General features: G+C 39.7%; 1 protein-coding gene and 1 pseudogene across 1 annotated transcript; both read left to right on the forward strand.

Annotated features, from left to right (window-relative positions):
* The first annotated feature begins 4,517 nt into the window (after positions 1–4,517).
* Positions 4,518–5,531, forward strand: LOC128059842 (olfactory receptor 52L1-like). The gene has a single exon (XM_052652124.1). The coding sequence runs from the start codon at positions 4,518–4,520 to the stop codon at positions 5,529–5,531; it is 1,014 nt and encodes a 337-aa protein (XP_052508084.1).
* A 10,384-nt stretch (positions 5,532–15,915) lies between these two features.
* On the forward strand, positions 15,916–16,861 carry LOC128060566 (olfactory receptor 56A1-like; annotated as a pseudogene).
* Positions 16,862–19,597: the final 2,736 nt, after the last annotated feature.

The raw sequence follows: 19,597 nt of genomic DNA on the forward strand, positions 1-19,597 counted from the left end.
TTATTTATTACCATTAGGAGAGAGTCTACTTAGCTTTCATTAATTTTTAGAACATTTCACTCCTCAAGTAAAAAATGCAGAAAGCTATTTTGACCAATATTCACTTCTTAGTCTTTAAATTTTAAATAGCTGAGCTTTTGATTTTGTGACATAACATTTATATGAAATTAATTTTGAAGTTAATGAGAAGTATGTAAAAAAATTGATTTTGAATTATTAAAAATTAGCATCTACATTTCCCCTAACTGATTATTATGCCTCCTTTTTCATATACATAATTTTTATATGTATTAATTCTATGCCTGGAGAATCCCATGGACAGAGGAGCCTGGTGGGCTACAGTCCATAGGGTTACAAAGAGTCAGACATGACTGAAGCAACTAAGCACACACACATGCATGCATTAATTCTATATCTGGGTAATCTGTTGTTTCATATGTCTTCCTGGTTATTTTTGGGCCAGCATCAAACTGAATTAAATAGTCTATTTTTATAAAAATTTAATGCACAACAGGACCATATAACTTAAAACTACAATTTTAAAGCTTTTTTTATGTGTTTATTCTTCCAGATTAACCTTAGCATTCATGCATTGGGTTCTAAAATATCACAGTTTTGGTTGGGATTTTGGTTAGATATGATGGCAAAAGTCCGCCTCTTTGGGAACCTGCTGGGAGGAACTGCTTCAGGATCAATATTTATCTCATACTTGCTGTAAGAATGGAGTTGATGTCTGTGGACCTGTCACAATCCCCTAGGAGAGAAGCACTCAGTTGATCAAAAATGTGTGGCATTTGTCATGGGTCGGATTTTCCAGAGTAAGACTTGGAGGTTTGTATGCAAGAAGTTTATTGTGAAGCAGACTTGAAAATTATACCTGGGATATCTGCCAGGATGTCACGGAAATACGGGGAAGAGAAAGAGGTTAAACTATGATCCAGTTACCCTAGACACCTAAGCTAATTCTACGCGATGCTCTTGAGGGAGATGGTCCTTCAATGTTGTTTCAAAGTGAATAAAGAGGGTCAAGTCTATGTGTTTGTATACAAACCAGACACTGGCTGAGAACTGCACTCAGGAAGAAAAATTGTCTTGGATGAATCAGCAAGGGAGAGTGACTTAATTATGGGCTTTTAGCACCTGACACTTTCAGCAGACGGATTTGCTGGGGCTGAATCTGACCTGTGAATTTGAGAAGTCTGAGCTTACAGAGCAATGTGGGGTTTCCTAGCTTATTGAGCATGAGCCATTCTCACAGGCATCAGGATGTACAGGCTTGGGGGTGATGATCAACACTGGACAAACAGGACATCAGATCAAGTGAAGTTGCCACTTCCTGCTCTGTCTCTCTGTCCAACCAGCTACCCCTTGGGTAGAAGATGGCCCTGTGTTCCTCCAGTCATACTTGAGACTAATTCTGGCTCTGTCCAGGCATGTTTTTAGTGTCTTCTGGGACCTGGCAATTGGTAATGACAGTTTCCCTGCTCAGCCCTTTTTTTGCAGTCACCAACCCTACCTTGGGGCAGTACAAGAATGGACTTGCCTTTCAGAGTAAGGATGACAGAACCAGCTAAAAGTTTTTGCATTGTATTTCACTTGTGGAAAATGAGGTCAGGTTTGGAGCTGAAGGTTCTGGGGAAGGCTCTTGACAGATGACTTCCATCTTTCCCATAATCCTTGCAATAGGAGTTATTTCTTGGTTGACTACTATGGCTCTGAGTCTTCTAATATGTTTGACACCTCTTAGTAGCTCTAAGTTTATTTCCCTTTGTCTCAGAGACATTATCCTCCAGACTCACTGATCCCTCAAAACTAACCCACTCTATTTCAATCCCCTTAGCTTCTGCCCTTTAAATCACACATGCTGTGAGCTAATCTGTGAGCTTGCATATACTTCCCAATGCCAGTAAATCTCCATGGTCAGCTGAGCCATTCACAGGGGCCTTTAGCATTCTCCTAGGTTGGCATCCTCATCACATATGGTGCATGTAGGTATGTCTTATTTACCTAATTTACCCAAGTCTTGCCAGAGCTAGTACAATGCTTCACATCCTTGGACAACTTGAGTTGCCCAGACCTATGTGATGCGTTTTGTTTCCTCTTTGGTATTCAGAGATTTCTGTGTGGGCCTTCTGGATGTAAAATCTTCTTTATCACCGATACTTCCAAGCTAGGCAGAAGATCATCATGGAGGCAGAACTGGGACTCAGTTTCTTCAGCTGAGCAGAGAGAGTCATAGTGAAACCTTCTTGAGTCTGGGAATTTTCTCCTCTTTCTAAGTTCTCTTCATGTTGCTAAGTCTTGCTCAGTCCTGTGTTGGCACTGACCAGTGTTCTTGCCTGGAGAATCTCATGGACAGAGAAGCCTGGTGGGCTACAGTCCATGTGGTTGCAAAGAGTTGGACACGACTGAGAGACTCACACACACACCCACCCACCCACACACACACACACACATGTTGGGACTGTAAAGCATGCATTTTCAGAAGGTAGCCTAGAGGTCAAGAGAATGATACCCCTTTTCTAGGCATTTTATTGATTATTTATGTGTCTCAGATTTGACATTTGACCTCTACATCTGAGGGTTTGATCTCTATTTTTCTCTCTCTTAGTGGGTCATCCCCACGAACCCAAACTTTCTGCATGCTCACCTAATCTCTGTGTCCCTGCATCTTCCTTTACTACCGTCATAAAATCCACACCACTGCAAAGAAGGAGATTAATGGGGCAGGGACAGGCCACAGCCTGCAGAAGAGCCTTCTTGCCTGTAGTGACAGAGACAGTGCTGGAACTGAGCACCATGAGGAGTTCCTCATTTCTGACACACACCTAGGATTCTGCTACAGCTTCCTATGGCAGAGAGAGTCAGGGTGGTTCTTCTACCACGAGGCACCCAGAATAGCCCTTGGTGAGGAGCACTGAGGCTCAGTCCATGTCTCACAGATGCCCCACCATCTGCTACATCATTCCTGTCCCTTAAGTTCAGGGTCTGTCTTGTCAAGTTCTCATGATTCCTGGTTGCTTTATATACACATTTATTTATATTAAATGTAGTCATATAGATATTTATTTATTCACCAGACATGACTGGGTACCAGTTAAATTCTGGCCTTTCTGGGACTTGCCCTGTGACTGCAAGCATGCATGCATGCATGCTTATTTGCTAAGTTATGTCTGACTCTTTGCAATCCCATGGACTATAGCCCGTGAGGCTACTCGGTTCATGGGATTTTCCAGGCAAGAATACTGGGGTGGGTTGCCATTTCCTTCTCCAGAGTATTTTCCCCACTCAGAGATCGAACTTGTATCTCTTGTATTGGCACTTAGATTCTTTACCACTGAGCCACCAGCAAAGTGCATAAACAAGGCATAGTCCCCACTTTTTAATGACTGACAGACTAATGAGTTTTATAGTTCAAAGCAAGCAGTGCAATGACATGGCCAGTAAGGTGATTTTATAGAAAAGTGAAGGAGACATGCCAGGCTGCCTCACAGAATTTGGGGAAGGCTTCATAAAAGAGAGGTCACTTAGACTAAATTTACATGAATAATTAAGAATGGACAACTTCAAATTTTGTTACTTGTCCTCTGCTTTCTGGCCAGAGAGCGAAATACATCTTCATTTTTAGTTTCCTGGGAATAAAGTCCCTTCTGCTTTTCCTCTACAAATCATTGAGGGATTTCTTTGTTTACTTTAGTAATTAATGCTTAACAAACAGCTCTCAGCTTTCTCCCTAGACTCACAACAACACAGCATAAAGAAGAGGCAGGTTGTACTCAGACACACGTCTCTGCTCTTCTCCTTCGCCCACTAAAGTTTATCTTCATCTTCCTCCACTGCTCTGCTAACACTGCTTTGATAGGAGCAATGGGTGGTGGCCTTCCACAAATGCTCAGCTCTCCTCTGACTCCTCAGCTGATACGTGAGAAAGGGGTTGAAACTTGTACCAGAAAGGAAGTAGTTAAGAGAGAATTAACTTTCTCATTGCATAGAATGTTCAGCACTGAAATATGAAGTTTTGTAAAATTGTGAGATTTTTCATAGAGGTGTCAATGAAAAATGTTCTTTTGCTTGTGGATTTGAACCTGGAAGGAAAGCAAAAGGTGGGAGATATGTGCCCTCCAGGCATTTCAGATTTTGTGCTTGCCATGGTCACAGTTTCGGGGCAATATTTTTTGTTATCACTGAGTTACAGAAAAGATAGTTGAAGTGATATATAGATTTATAATCCACAAGAATGGAATCATTTCTGATTCTTATTGATAATACATAAATACAAGTGTGTAATCCTCGCTTACACTGAAAAGACAATTATTTCACAGTGTTTGTCTTTTAAGACTAACACATATAAACAAACATATCTAGTTTAAAGATTTTTGTTTTAACTCTGCAGAAGTTAAACATAGTAGCCATTTAATTCATATTTCTTGTTAAGTGGGGCTTTCAGAAGCACTGAATCATCATAATAAGAGACAGACATAGCAAAAGTTTGAAATAGAGAGTTATGGGGACAAAAAATGCACGAGGAATGGAGAAAATATGATTTTCTTTTTGCCTCTTCCCTTTCCAAGCCATTGATGAAAACCCTGAGTAATTCCAGCTGGAGGCCGGTCCAGCCATCCTTCTTCCTGATCGGCATCCCAGGTTTAGAGGAAAGCCAGCACTGGATAGCACTGCCGCTGTGTGTCCTTTACCTCCTTGCCCTGCTGGGCAATGTCACCATCCTCTTCACCATCTGGACTGACCCATCCTTGCAGCAGCCTATGTACCTCTTTCTGGCCATGCTCTCTGGCATTGACCTGGTCCTGGCCTCCTCCACTGCACCCAAAACCCTTGCAGTGCTCCTGGTTCACGCCCATGAGATCGGGTACACCGCCTGTCTGGTCCAGATGTTCTTCATCCACGCCTTCTCTTCCATGGAGTCGGGGGTACTTGTGGCCATGGCTCTGGATCGCTATGTAGCCATCTGTCACCCTCTGCACCATTCTACCATCCTGCATCCCAGGGTCATAGGGCGCATCGGGATGGCGGTGCTGGTGCGGGGGATGCTCCTCCTCCTCCCCTTCCCCATCTTGTTGAGGAGACTTGTCTTCTGCCAGGCCACCGTCATAGGCCATGCCTACTGTGAGCACATGGCCGTGGTAAAACTCGCCTGCTCAGAGAGCACAGTGAACCGAGCCTATGGGCTGGCAGTGGCGCTGCTTGTGGTTGGTCTAGATGTCCTGGCCATTGGGGTTTCCTATGCCCTCATCCTGTGGGCAGTGCTGAAGGTACCAGGGGGTGAGGCCCGACTTAAGGCCTTTAGCACATGTGGATCTCACATTTGTGTCATCCTGGTCTTCTATGTGCCTGGAATATTCTCCTTCCTCACTCACCGCTTTGGCCAGCAGGTGCCCCATCACGTCCATGTTCTTCTGGCCACACTCTACCTCCTGGTGCCACCTGCACTCAATCCTCTGGTCTATGGGGTGAAGACTCAGCAGATTCGCCAGCGAGTACTCAGGGTGTTTGACATAAAAGGACAGAGCTGAACATATCCCAATCATTTTCTTCAGAGGTTCTTTCCAGCCATGCTGCCGGGAGCCCATGGTTGGTGTTGGCCAAATGGATAGAGTCCACTGCTATTGTGAGAAGTCCTTCTGGTTGTAATAGTCTCATGGCAAAGAACATCATGAACACTTGGCTCCACAGCTGATTGGAGTGTGCCTGGAGAGCTAAACTTGTAAATATTTCTCCCATTCTTTCTTTCATGATCCTGACATTTCTCTACACCTGGTGATGCAGGGATCTGAGGAGAGCAGAAATAGATGATAGCTCTGAATATGCCATTATTCTTATCTCTGTCTAGTGACTGATTGTGCACCACATCTGGAGTGGGTATGGGCAGTTCTAATGTTTGCCTAGTTTTAGTGCCGAGTGTCATCAAAGCTTGTAAGCGATGTGAGCTTCTAGCCACTGGGTGCCTATGTAGTGAGTCTTTCTTCAAGCATTTGAGACAGCCACAATGTGAGAGAATAACTTTCACTGCAACATGAAAGTGAAAGTGAAGTCGCTCCGTCGTGTCCGACTCTGTGACCCTGTGGACGGTAGCCCACCGTCCTCCGTCCATGGGATTCTCCAGGCAAGAATACTGGAGTGGGTTGCCATTTCCTTCTCCAGGGGGAATCTTCCCAAGCCAGGGATCAAACCCTGGTCTCCTGCATTGCAGGCAAACGCTTTAACCTCTGGTGCTATTTATTTAAAATAAACTTAAGTGGGGCAGGTAACATAATAGGTTCTGAAAATAATGTGATATGATCTCTATTTTAAATGAAACAACACGTGTAGTGATTTCTTTTTTTAAAAAGGTTTAGCTGTATTTTAAATTTATTGTGTTTTAATTTACATATAATTTTACTTAAGATAAAAAGGGAAGAAATATTGAACATATTTGTGTTTTATAAGTACTAATTTAACAAAGCAAAAGTAGCTATCTATTTATTAGTGTCTCATAACCGTAGCATGTGCTAGAGTTTGGTGTTGATAAACATAGCTTTATTAGTAAATGTAGAAGCAGTTACGCTACTTAAACTGCTTCTGGAATGTGGATACCTAGTGATGTCAATTAGACCTCCTACCATCTCTGCTAACAGGAGCTTGGTAAAAGCTTACAAGAGGACTGTCACAATTGCTTTGTTTTCTGTTTGTCATTATGTTGCCCTTCATATTGAACTTCACTATTTCGAGTCCCTAAAAAGTTTCAATTGTTTTAGTCTTAGAAGATATCAAGTCAATGCTACCTTGAGTATTAGAGAAAAGATGATAGCTTTGCATATGCTGTCTTTTCTGCCTTCATCTAATAACTGACTTTTTAAGACCATCTGGGTTAAGGGTGGAAAGTCCTAACTTTTGGCAGATTTTAGTTTCAGAGTATCTTCAAATCCTATATGTTAGTGGTGTGAGTTCTAGGTCATCGCGTTCCTGGGTGGCAGCAGAGTTTCTCTCAAAGCAGTGTGAGAAGACACTTTTTGTTGCAATATGAATGTTATTTATTTATTTAAAATAAATTTAAGATGGGAAGGCACTATAGTAGGTCCATAGAGTAATAAAATCTCTATTTCCAAGGAAATATCTCTCTATTTATGAGCATATGTGTATGTGTGTGTGTATAGTGTATTTATTTTTAAAATATCTGTTTGTATTTTAACTTATCCACAATTTTGTCTAGGATAAAAAGGGAATAAAACCAAGTATTGGATATATATTTATGTGTTTTATGTCTTAACTTAACAAAGCAAAGCAAATATATAATTATCAGTATCTGACAAGCATATAATGTATTAGTGTCTGGTGTTAGTAAACATGGGTTTATTAATACATGTATAAATAATTATGCCACTTGAAAGAACGGGTCTTTCTGAAATGTGGATATGGAGTGATGTTCGTAAGCCCTCCATCCACTTCTGCTAATAAGAACTTTGTCAAAACTTACAAGAGGTTTGTCACGGTTGGTGTATTGTACTCTGTTTGTTGGATGGTGCCTGAGATCGGACTTAATTATTTTGTATTCCTAAAAAGTAACACATTTTTTTCAGTCCTGGAAAAAATCAGGTCACTGCTACTTAGAGGTAAGATGCCCTAGTGATGAGAGTTTCCTATCAGGGTAGAAAAGGTGGAGTAAATGGTTAGTGTTTCTAGTTGTTCTCTCTTTTTTTGGGGAAAATTTTACTCCTAATAAATAGTCTTCTGTAATAGAGCTGAGTATGAAGTCTTAATTTGGTTGGCACACGTGGATGAGTTAGGGAGGACTGCTTTGGGCTCTTATGAAGGAGGAATGACACAGTCTCATTACCTTGGTTCTAGGTCTAGGACTTAAAACTCTGGTAAGTTGTCCAGGGGAAGTCCAGGCTATGATGTATCACACCCATTGGGCAACTGCTTTAATAATAAGTACCACACTCATTTGGAAACAAAGTAAGAGATACTTAGTTTGAGTAGATTATACAAGGAGAAATTTTGTCCCCATCCCACACCTCTAGGCCATCACAGAGTGTTGGCTTTGGGGTTCCCCGCGTGGTATATTGAACTCCCACTGGCTATCGATTTTACATGTGGTAATGTGTATGTTTCAATGCTATTCTCTCATCATCCTACCCTCTCCTTTTGCATTTAACTTTCTTATCTTCTCTGCTGATTTAGATTCCTTTACTTTTCTACCATCTCAAAGATGCATTAAAAAGGATACCAAAATATTATTACTTATATCTATTTTTTCACTTTTTGGCTCTAGTGAATTAAATTTTTTTGGAATGGATTCATTTTTATGCTTATTTAGCATTGACCTTTCTTTTCTTGCTAGTTTTCCACAAAACTTTGTATTCTTACCCTTATCTGTCTGTTCATTGATGAAAATTAACTGGTTTGGATAGGTGGTGTGAGTTTCCTCAGAGGCTGTGGATGTCACAGTCCCTGTGCCCTGATGGTAGGACTCTGTAGGTCATTTGCTCACAGGCAGAATTCCCTTTAGGCTGTCAAGAGAAAGATTAAAAAGTGCACTGAGTTTCTTCTTTTGCTGAAGTAGAGAAGTTTTATGTCTGAAGCCAGTGATGCTATAGTGTATTTTGCTGATTAGTGGACTGCTTTTCCATGCTTTTTCTCTGTTTCTAACCTTGAGTACTGACACTGTCTCAGAATTGATGCTGATGCTCTTCATTCAGCCCCACAGAAATGACAGGATTTGGAGATAGAGCAGCATCCTCTTTATTTATAGAGGGAGCTGGTTTCCTTGTCGCTTTGTGTGCACAGGATACTAAACATATTCATCTGCTCTATGCAGTTCAATATGAGAATAATTTCCTCATCAGTCCACCGAAGACTTGTCTTCCACTTCTATTATCATTTCTATTTATTCTAAGTCTACAGTATTCACTGGATCTCTTAATAAGAATACTTCCCATCTTCACACCAAGCTTTAGTTTTTCCAACTCCTTTTTCTCTAACTCATAATTCTACCCTCCATACATACATTGGTTTGCAGGGTTTTTCATTCTGGCTTTACTATAAATTCAATCCAATCTGACTTTTGAATTCCAGAAATATCTGAAAGTATTTGAAACGGTTCTGTTACACTTCCCCATATCCTAATACTGTTACTGAATTATTTTTGTGTTTCTTTGCTCATTATATTTAAAATTATATTACAAATCTATAGTTATCAAAACAATATGGTATTGTCATAAAAACAGACCATATATCAATAGAACAGAACAGAGACCTCAGAAGTAAACTTATGCATGGTGGTCAGTTAATTTACAACAAAGGAACTGAGAATAAGCAGTGGAAAAAGAATAGTCTTTTTAACACATAGTGTTGGAAAAACTGGATGACCACATGCAGAAGAATGGAATTGGATCCCTATTTTACACAGCACACAAAAATCAACTCAAATGGTCTGCAGGCCTGAAACCATAAAAATCCAAAAGAAATCACAGGTGGTAAACTCCTCAACATCATTATTGGCAATAATTTTTGGATTTGACATCAAATGCAAAGTCAACAAAGGTCAAAATAAACAAGTAGGACTACATCAAACTAAAAAGCTTCTGCAAAACAAAGGAAATCAGGAACTAAATGAAAAGGTAACCTATAGAACCCGGGAAAATATTTTCAAAATGTATGTCTTATAAGGTTCATATCCAATTGCATAAAAACCTCTACAACTCAATAGCAAAACAAAACAAAAACAAAAAACAAACCCGTTGATTAAAAATAGGAAAGGAATTGAATAGATATTTTCCCAAAGAAGACATGCAAATGGCTAACAGTTACATGAGAAGATATTCAATTTCATGAAGTATCGCGGAAATGCAAATTGGAACCATTACGAAGTATCCCTTTATACTTGCTGAAATCTATCATCAAGAAGACAAGCGATAGCAAGTGCTGAGGAGGACGTGGAGAAGAGGAAACCCTGTGTGCTGTGAGTAATGTAAATTGGTGCAGCCGCTATGGGAAGCATTACAGAGGTTCCTCAAAATGTTAAATCTAGAGCTACATACAATCCAGCAACCCCACTTCTGGCTATAACTAAAGGAAATGAAATCTCTGTCTTAACTAGATACCTGCACAGCTATGTTCATTACAGCATGATTTACAATATCCATGAAGCAACCTAAGCATTCCTTGACAGAATAGATAACGAAAATGTGGTATATATACTATATATATTTAATATTTAGCTGTGAAAAGAAGAAAATCCAACCTTTTGTAACTACAAGAATGGAACTTGAGAGCATTATGCTGAATAAAATAAGTCAGTCAGAGAAAAATATACTGTATGTTCTTACTTGCATGTAGACTCTTAAAAGCTGAACTCATAGACACAGAGAAAGAGTTGTTGGTTGATAGAGAATGGGGGTGGGGGAAATAGGCAAAGTTGGTCAAAAGGTAGAAATTTCTGGATAAAGACAAATAAGTCTGGAGATGCAAACAGAAAAAGGTAACTGAGAGAGAAAGAGAGGAAGTGCATAATGTTGTCAATTCAAGACCTTCAATCAGAATTATTATAATTTTAATTAAAGTCCATGATATTCTTTTGTTGTTTATATCTTCCATGCTATGCTTGACTCCAAGAAGACAAGAGTCTTTTATATTTCTTTATGTCTCAATACCAAGTGTCTGACTTACTCCTCAACACAACAAATGTCCTCAGTAATTATTTGTAATATTAGATTCAATTAATGCTCAAACTTGATACCTCTGCAATGAATACTTTGTTTTTCCTTTTACTAACTTTTATTGTGATTTTCTGTTTAGGACTGGGAAGACAGATCTCCCATCCTAGAATTAGATGCTCTCACCTGACAGAGTCAGGGTGCCTCTTGAGAGAAAGAAGCTCTAATGCACTATTAGAAGTTAAAAGTGCAAATTTATTACTCCTTAGTAGTTTAGTTTAGTTGCTAAGTCATGTCTGACTCTCGCAACCCCATGGACTGTAGCCCACCAGGCTCCTATGTCCATGGGATTTTCCAGGCAAGAATACTGGAGTGGATTTCCATTTCCTTCTCCAGGGGATTTTCCCGATCCAGGAATTGAACCAGGTCTCCTGCATTACAGGCAAATTCTTTACTGACTGAGCTATGATGGAAGCCCAAAGAATTTCTAGCAGTAGAGAAGTACCACAAAGAATAAAAGAAGAATTAAAGTAACAATAGTTGATGGCTCAGGGGTAAGGAATCCACCTGCACTGTAGGAGACTAAGGAGATGTGAGTTTGATCCCTGGGTCAAGAAGATCCCCTGGAGGAGGACATGACAACTTACTCTTGTATTTTTGCTGAAAAATCCCATGGACATAGGAGCCTGGTGGGCTATAGTTCAAAGGGTCGCAAAGAGTCAGACATGATTGAAAATAATACATTTCATATGCATATCTGTCTGGTAAGTCATGACTGGAAGATGCATGTGGGAGCAGAGAACAAAGAGGAGGCCATCAACTTCATTCCCTTAATTTTGGATATTAGGATCTTTTCTTATTCCCTGCCCCATCCTGGGCCTAGGGACATTTAATGTGAAAATTGGCTCCAAGAAAAATACGTCATCATCTGCAAGGAGATTTGCAGGGTTCCCATTAAAGGATGGAGTCCTAGCAGAATGTATTAATAAAAAGCAAAAGAAAACAATAAGTGGCTCCCAGATTTCCCTTGGGGAAGCAGGTCACAGGCTCTTCTGTAGGTGAGTTTATGATATTTGAGTATGCTCAAGGAGAGGCCGCTGCTGTCCTTACAGATCCCCCAGGCAGGTGGTGAAACAGAACTTGGAACATATTTCCTACTCTTGAGATACAAGAACCCCATCCACTGTTTGCAACAGTCTCTGTCCAGTTGTACTAGTGATCCTACTTCCCATATGGAAAAGCAAGACAAGAAGTGGAGAGAGGGGAAGACAGAGCAAAAGTATTCACTCTTATTATTTCCAAAAAAAAGCCTTCTTCCATGAAAGTGGAAGTTGAGGAAATAAGGTTCTTCCTTGATAGGCAGCAGCGGGTGTCTTTCACTTTCTTTGGAAGAGGATGATAATGTTACAGGAAGGTTGGAAAACGTGGTGAGAGACAGGGTACATTTTTGTACTGGGTCATAAATTATGTCTCAATAAATTTCAAAAGAAAAAAACTAACACAATTCAATTGAAAAACAATAAGATCTTATGATAAGTCCAAAACACTTGCAAATTAAAACACATCTAAATAATCCATGGCTCAGATAAGACATCAGAGAGGATGTTAGAAATTATTTCCAACTAATTGATAATGACACATAGTAAAAGTTATGGAGTGTAGTTATAGAGAAATTAGAGGGAAAATTATAGTTTCAAATGTTTATATTAGGAAAGAAGATTTAATATCAATTATCTAAGTTGACAACTTAATAATTTAGAAAAAAAATAAGCCCAAGGTAAACAGGAGTAAGAAGTCAGTAGATAAGACCTGAATCAATAATACTTAAAGCAGAAACAATAGGAAAAAATCAATAAATCAAAAGAACAAAGTTGATTCTTTGTAAAGATTAATAATGTTAATAAAGCCTTGGTAAGATTTATCAAAGAAAAAGAGAGAAGCACAAAGGATCAATATAATGATTGAAAAAGTTATTACACAGGCCATACTAAAGAGTAGGAGGATAATAAAGGAACAACATAAATAATTTTAAGCTGAAAAAATCAATAATTTACCTATGAGATTATAGGATACACAAATTATGTGAATTCTAGCCCCTAAACATCATAAGTGCAGACTTGTGATTAAGAATTCTCAAGGTATAGTCTTTCCTTTTGCAAAGAAATTCTACCCTTCTCTTCCCTCTTTCTTTTTCTGTTTGGTGAAGGGAAAATAAAAATCACACAATGAATCTGATTTTTATCACAAACCACCAAGAGATAGTCAATTATGTCTGTCACTGAAATAATTACCCACTCAGAGAAGTGGTTCAAAATACACTGAAGAAGGAGGAAGGAGTCAGATTACATATGACCTCAAATTAATTAATTAGGAAAAAATATGTTGATTCTGTTACACTCCAAATATTGTGTGAAACACATTAGTGAGATACAAAATCAATGTGGATCTAATGCTCAACGAAAGTAACTGTCTAGTTTATGTGTAGTCTTGAGTAGTACATGTTATGATAACTGGTTTTATTTTATGAACAATGGGAGAGTTCTGATACCATAATGTAATGTAAATACTGTAGTGGAATCTTGATGAGGGCAGAGACCTTAACTATTTTATTCATCTTTTTATTCCTGCGACTATTCTACTACTTGAAAAATGGTTGATAATAATACATGAACACATATTGAATGACTGAGGTTTACGTAGGATAAATTAGCTGCCCCAATTCAGGCAGATATCAAACAGCAGAGTTGAATTCAGGATAATATAAAAAAGCAGAAAAGGGTATAGTGTCATTAAGAAATTTTGGAACATTTCAACATAACATTTCAGAATGCTGAAAGTGGCATAAAGTAATATTTAAGAGGATGATCTGTGGAATCAAACAGATAGATATAGATTTGAACTTCAAGTTAGTTTCAAGTCCTGTTTCCCACCTTTTAACTACCACCTAGTAAACACAAGGTAAGATGAAGTTTCCTGGGAGATCCAGTTCATTACCAGCTGTAGGGCCCCAGTATCCTAAACTACCACTGTTCCCAGCTGGCTTGGAGGAGGGGATAGAACAGTGTGAAGAACTGACTGCAGGCCATAAAACCCTCTACACTTTTCCAGCAGAGCCGAGGAAGCAGTTCCAATCTGGTTACTGGATGCAGTCCAACTGATGTTTTAATTGGGAGCTAATCTGTTAAATCATCTGTGAGTTTCAGGGCTAAGGGAGGGAAGCAAGTTTGTGTTGGACCTGCAACAGCTGGGTCATCGAAAAACAGAATGGTAGACATTCTCATTCTAATAATGGCTCCCTTGATAACAGAAGAGAAAGGCTGGTGGTACTGGATGGATGAAATTCAGAAATTCTAGGTTCCTTTCAAAAGAGACTGATCTTGTATAGTCTCAGCAATCCCATATCATTAAATACAAGGGATCCTATGGCTGGGAATTTCATTCAAGTATGTGACTAAAATCCGCTTGGCTTGCCCAAAAAAACAGTCAAAGGGAGTTTAGAAAAAGAAAGGATGGGAGATTGTTTGGAGTTTAGTATGGCATTGGGCACCAAGCCCATGAGCTCAGTGAGGAAGCTGGTGAGATTTGATTATTGCCTTCATCCAACATGTTCCAGCAGAGTACTGTTAACAAAAAACTCTCCTCTAATTATTATATAAGGATTCACATTCAACAGAAATAGATTTCTCTGTAATTTTTCTCCTTAGGGGTCTTAGTTTTTCTCTTCCTCTTAAAAGTAAATGGCATGTTTACATCACACAAAATATCTTCACTTTCCTAAATTGTCCCTCATTATGAGTTCTCAAGTCCCTTTTATCCTGGAAATCTTCTTCTAGGTGGTAAATTTTTTAAAATGTCCCTTAAATCAAGGTGCTCTGAACTGCACATGGTATTCTAAACATGGTTGAACGAGAGCAAAGCATAGAATAATTATCATTTTTCCTCTGATTAGTGTCACTTCTTCAAGTAGAGAGTTAGTTTTTAATCATTCTTGTCACCTGAATATATAAAAACATCAACTTAAATTTGTTTCTATACTTCTACCTGACAGTACATCCAGGCATCTGATCCTTTTTTTCTCTGTGCTTATTCCTTCTTATTCCCTCCTTTATTACCCTTTACACTAAGTACACTCTTCTCAGTGAAATCCAGGTAGTAGAAGGATGACCTTAATTAAAATAGTTCTCTATGATGTAAGGAAGGAATGAGGACAGAGAAGTGAATGAATTAGAGACTAGATTTGCAAAGGGTATGTTACAGACTGGGGGATGCTTCCCAGATGGCGCTAATGGTAAAGAGTCTGCCTGCCAGTGCAGGAGACATGAGACATGGGTTTGATCCCTGGGTCAGGAAGATCCCCTGGAGAAGGGAATGGCAACCCACTCCAGTATTCTTGCCTGGAGAATCCCTTAGACTGAGGAGACTGGTGGGCTACAGTCCATAGGGTTGCAAAGAGTCGGACAGTACTGAAGTGGCTTAGTACTCATGATCATAGAATGGAGAGCATTAATTTTTCCATCTCCAATTTACTTTGGTGTGTGACTAAAAAGTGAGAAAAAAATAATTTTTTTTTTACAAAAAGGAAATTTTAAATTTTTTGTAAAGCTGCAACTCAGTTACACCACAGTTAAGAGTAAAGCACATTTCTTTCCAGATTTTTCTTTTTTAAAAAATTTATTATTTTTTTTAAATTTTACTTTACAATATTGTATTGGTTTTGCCATACATTGACATGAATCCACCACGGATGTACATGAGTTCCCAATCCTGAACCCCCCTCCCACCTCCCTTTTAACTACTATCTAATAAATTATGTCAGCAATACTCACTGAAAAGACCTACAGTTAAATGTGATTTTCTGACATCTTTATAAAGTATAGATCAATCTGTAAGCTAGTGAGCATTTCTGGCCTATGGGATCCATAATTAGCCAATTTGCTTTGGTCACTGTCACTTGGGACATTTTTCTAGCTTTACAGCATGTTTTAATGCAGTGATTCTTCTTATTTTCTTCTAAATCTTGTGGCTTATCTGTCTTATTGCCTTTCCATTTAACTTTAACAATAATTTGCCAAGCTCTCCCACCATTAATATGTATCTTTAGAAAACTTTGGCTTTATTTGGGATTGTTCTTCTATATCTCAACAGTTTTCTGGATGAGTAAGTGCTAGAGAATATTTTGAGAGTTTTGTTTTTTATTGACCTAATTCCTATGCCTTACCATACATAAACCCAAGTAAAATATCCTCAGTTTAGGATTTATCTCATGACGTCACCCAGCAACTACTCCTCTGCTCCAGTCTCCAAATTCCTCCTCATCTGCTTCCCTAACTACCAGAGCTGGCAGCACTGGCTGGCCTCACCCTTCAGCTTCCTCTTCCTCCTGGCCATGGGGGCCAACGCCACCCTCCTGATCACCATCTGGCTGGAGGCCTCTCTGCACAGGCCCATGTGCTACCTGCTCAGCCTCCTCTCCCTGCTGGACGTGGTGCTCTGCCTCACCGTCATCCCCAAGGTCCTGGCCATCTTCTGGTTTGACCTCAGGTCCATCGGCTTCTCTGCCTGCTTCCTCCAGATGTTCATCATGAACAGCTTCCTCCCCATGGAATTCCTGCACATTCATGGGCATGGCCTATGACCGCTATGTGGCCATCTGCCACCCACTATGGTACCCATCCATCATCTCTGGCCAATTTGTGGCCAAGGCTAGTGCTTTCATCATAGCTCGGAATGCTTTGCTGCTTTCACCTGTTCCTCTTCTCTCTGCCCGGCTCCGCTATTGTGGGAAAAATGTCATTGAGAACTGCATCTGTGCCAACCTGTCTGTGTCCAGACTCTCCTGTGACAGTATCACCATGAACAGAATCTATCAGCTTGTGGCCGGTTGGGCTTTACTAGGCTCAGATTTCATCCTCATTTTCATCTCCTATATCTTCATCTTAAGAGCTGTGTTCAAGCTCAAGACCGAGGGGGCTGCTGTCAAGGCTCTGAGCACGTGTGGCTCCCACTTCATCCTCATTCTCTTTCTCAGCACCATCCTTCTGGTTGTGGTGTTGACAAATGTGGCCAGAAAGAAGGTCCCCATGGACATCCTGATCCTGCTCAATATCCTTCATCACCTCATACCCCCTGCCTTGAACCCTATTGTATATGGGTTTCAAACCAAAGAGTTAAAGCAGGGGTTTAAGACGTTGTTGCAGAGGGGATTTTAAACACACAGAAGAAGGCCTTCTGTGGAAACACCTCTTACTATTTCCTCTGTTTCTATTTCAGAACTTGTGATTCCAGAAAGCAAAGTAATGCTTGATAGTGAACATTTCCTACCCAGTTTCTGTCCTTCTGGTATCAAAATTCATTTGCATAGAGTGGGTAAAACTAATATTCTTAGGTACCTAACTTTGTATCTAAATATTATATATTTAAATAATCTCATCTTCATAACAATACTGCAGGACAGGGATTACTATTCCACTTTATGTATCAGAAAACAATAACTTATGGAAAAATATTGACAAATGTCACATCTGGTGAGTGGTAAAGCATCAATACAAGTGCAGGTCTCTGACTCCAGAGCCTTCCAAGACACAGTGTTCTTTCCTCAGATACAACTGAAGCTCTAGTTCTGCTCTTCAGGCCATGATCTCTGGGATGTTTTGTGAACCTGCAGCTAAGAAGTATATTCTGTCTAGATCCTCTCCCTTGAGAATCAGGAAGAGCTAAGGAGAGGCACAGAGCTCAGAGAGATCATCATCTTTATCTCACCATGACTGTTCCAACTTCTGTTACAAAAGGATAATATTCATAATGGTACTGCTTATGCCCAACAAAATCCTCTTATGCTTTATGGAAACTCTTTATGGAAAGGCTGGATACTGAGGACCCAAGTGGAGGTAGAAGTGGGGAATGAGAAGACCAGTAATGTGGGAAATGGATAAACTGAGTGTGGTGGTTTATGGGGGCATTCTGTTTACTTAAAGCCATGTGCCATCTGGTCTGGAGCTGCACTCAAGAGGAGAGTATGGTATATGGTTAAATTTCTGGATATCACAATCTAGTGAAAATGGGTGAGAAAACATAATATATTATTGTAGTTGGTAGGCAGAGATGTCATTATTTACATTGGTAGTAGGGAACGTAGGATTTGGGCTTATCCTATAGGTTTTCCTAAAGGTCAGATATAATTCTCATTTGCAAAATTCCATAGAATGAAAGGAAGGCCACTCTATTAAGAGGTCCTCAAACACTGGTTCCAGTGAATAGATTCCAAAATTATTAAAGGCCTTTGAAATGTAGATAGTACTAGTACATTGCTTTCAACTAATATGATCTTTGTTTTTGAATTGTCTCTTGACTAGTAAACTACAAATACTGAATTAGAAGGTGTATACTCAATGGTGTTAGAGTATTAGAAAAAACCAAACTGGTGAAAGCTGGAGAGCTGGGGGTAGGGGGAGTGTGGAGCACTGCTTGATTTTTTTTTTTGCAAAAAGCATGAAAACATGGTTAGAAAGTACTTCAGAGGAATTTCTTTAAAGAGTGAGCAGAACTTGATTAGCAATTGGGTATGTGAGAAGGAGAGAAAAATGAGTGTATTTCATGCTGACACTTCTGTGGATTTTATTATCTCTAACCTTGGTTGTTCAAGGAATATTGGCCTAAAGTTATCTTTTTATGAGTGAAGACAGAGACTGGTTCCCCAGAGTCACACACGGTTGACCTGGAGGCCTGGTCATGCAGTTGTCTTTACTTAGCCCTTTGACTCCATGAATAAAAGATTTATAGTTACATGCTTTTTCCTGAGACACTCATATTAATTCTGAGTACACATACTGTTGTCCGTATACCCAAGGAAGAAAATGTTCATAGATTTTCCACTTAGAAATGAATCTAAGTACCATCCTTAAACTTAAAGGTCCTGAATTAGTCATGTCTCACTTAATTTCACATTTTTACAATGCCACTGCCCTTCCTCCAGTCCTAAAATCTATTTTCTTCTGTATTTTATAGCTCCCAAATCACTATAACTTCAGGTTCCCCCAGAAGTATACCCCCTTTTATTGTGGTGCATACTTCCCTTAAGATACTAAGTCTTCAGATGTAAAACATGTCTCCTCTGGCTGTGGGGAGGGTAGAGGGCTTATGCAGTCATAAATCCAAATCCATACCTCCCTGAACCCAGGGAGGTATCAGAAGTGGGATGGTGCTTTCATCTGCTTGTTCAGTATGATTATACATAGTTAAGAGGGACTTTAGCTTGTAAATATGGAGCAAACAAAGTCAAGATTTATCCTCTCGCTTGAAACAACAACAAAATTGGACAAAAATATATGAAACAATGGTTCCGAAGGCATTGGACACTAGGCAATGGAGGATAGGAAGTAAATGAGCTAGGTCCCTTTTACTGGAGAAAGATTGTTGCAGCATTCTGAGGAGGAATTCCAGATTGTATCAAAGTGGGGGTGAACTTAAATGTAGCCTGATACTCTTCCTGTGTTGAGGACATGGGGGTCAGGGGATCCTAAGGCAGCTAAGAATCCACAGGGCAGAGTACTGGAGAAAAGAGAACCGCCTAGAAGGAGAACTCCAAAAATCTACAGAGGGGCTCCCTTAAAGTATTCAACAGAGTACTGATCGATGAATTCTTGTGTGGAAACTATTCAAAATATCTGAGAAAACAAAAGCAAGAACTCACACAACCACTCCAAAGGGAGATTGGGATGGCCTTTCAGAGTTTTCTGGGTCTTTCCTGATGGCTCGGATGGTAAAGAATCTGACTGCAATACAGGAGACATAGGTTCGATCCCTGGGTCAGGAAGATACCCTGGAGAAGGGAATGGCAACCCACTCTAGTATTCTGCCTGGAGAATTCTGTAGACAGAGGATCCTGGAGGGCTACAGTCCATGGGGTCACAAAAAGTCGGGCACCACTGAGCAACTTTCACCTTCAC

Source organism: Budorcas taxicolor, chromosome 15 (assembly GCF_023091745.1).
Source record: "Budorcas taxicolor isolate Tak-1 chromosome 15, Takin1.1, whole genome shotgun sequence".
Classification (NCBI taxonomy): domain Eukaryota; kingdom Metazoa; phylum Chordata; class Mammalia; order Artiodactyla; family Bovidae; genus Budorcas; species Budorcas taxicolor.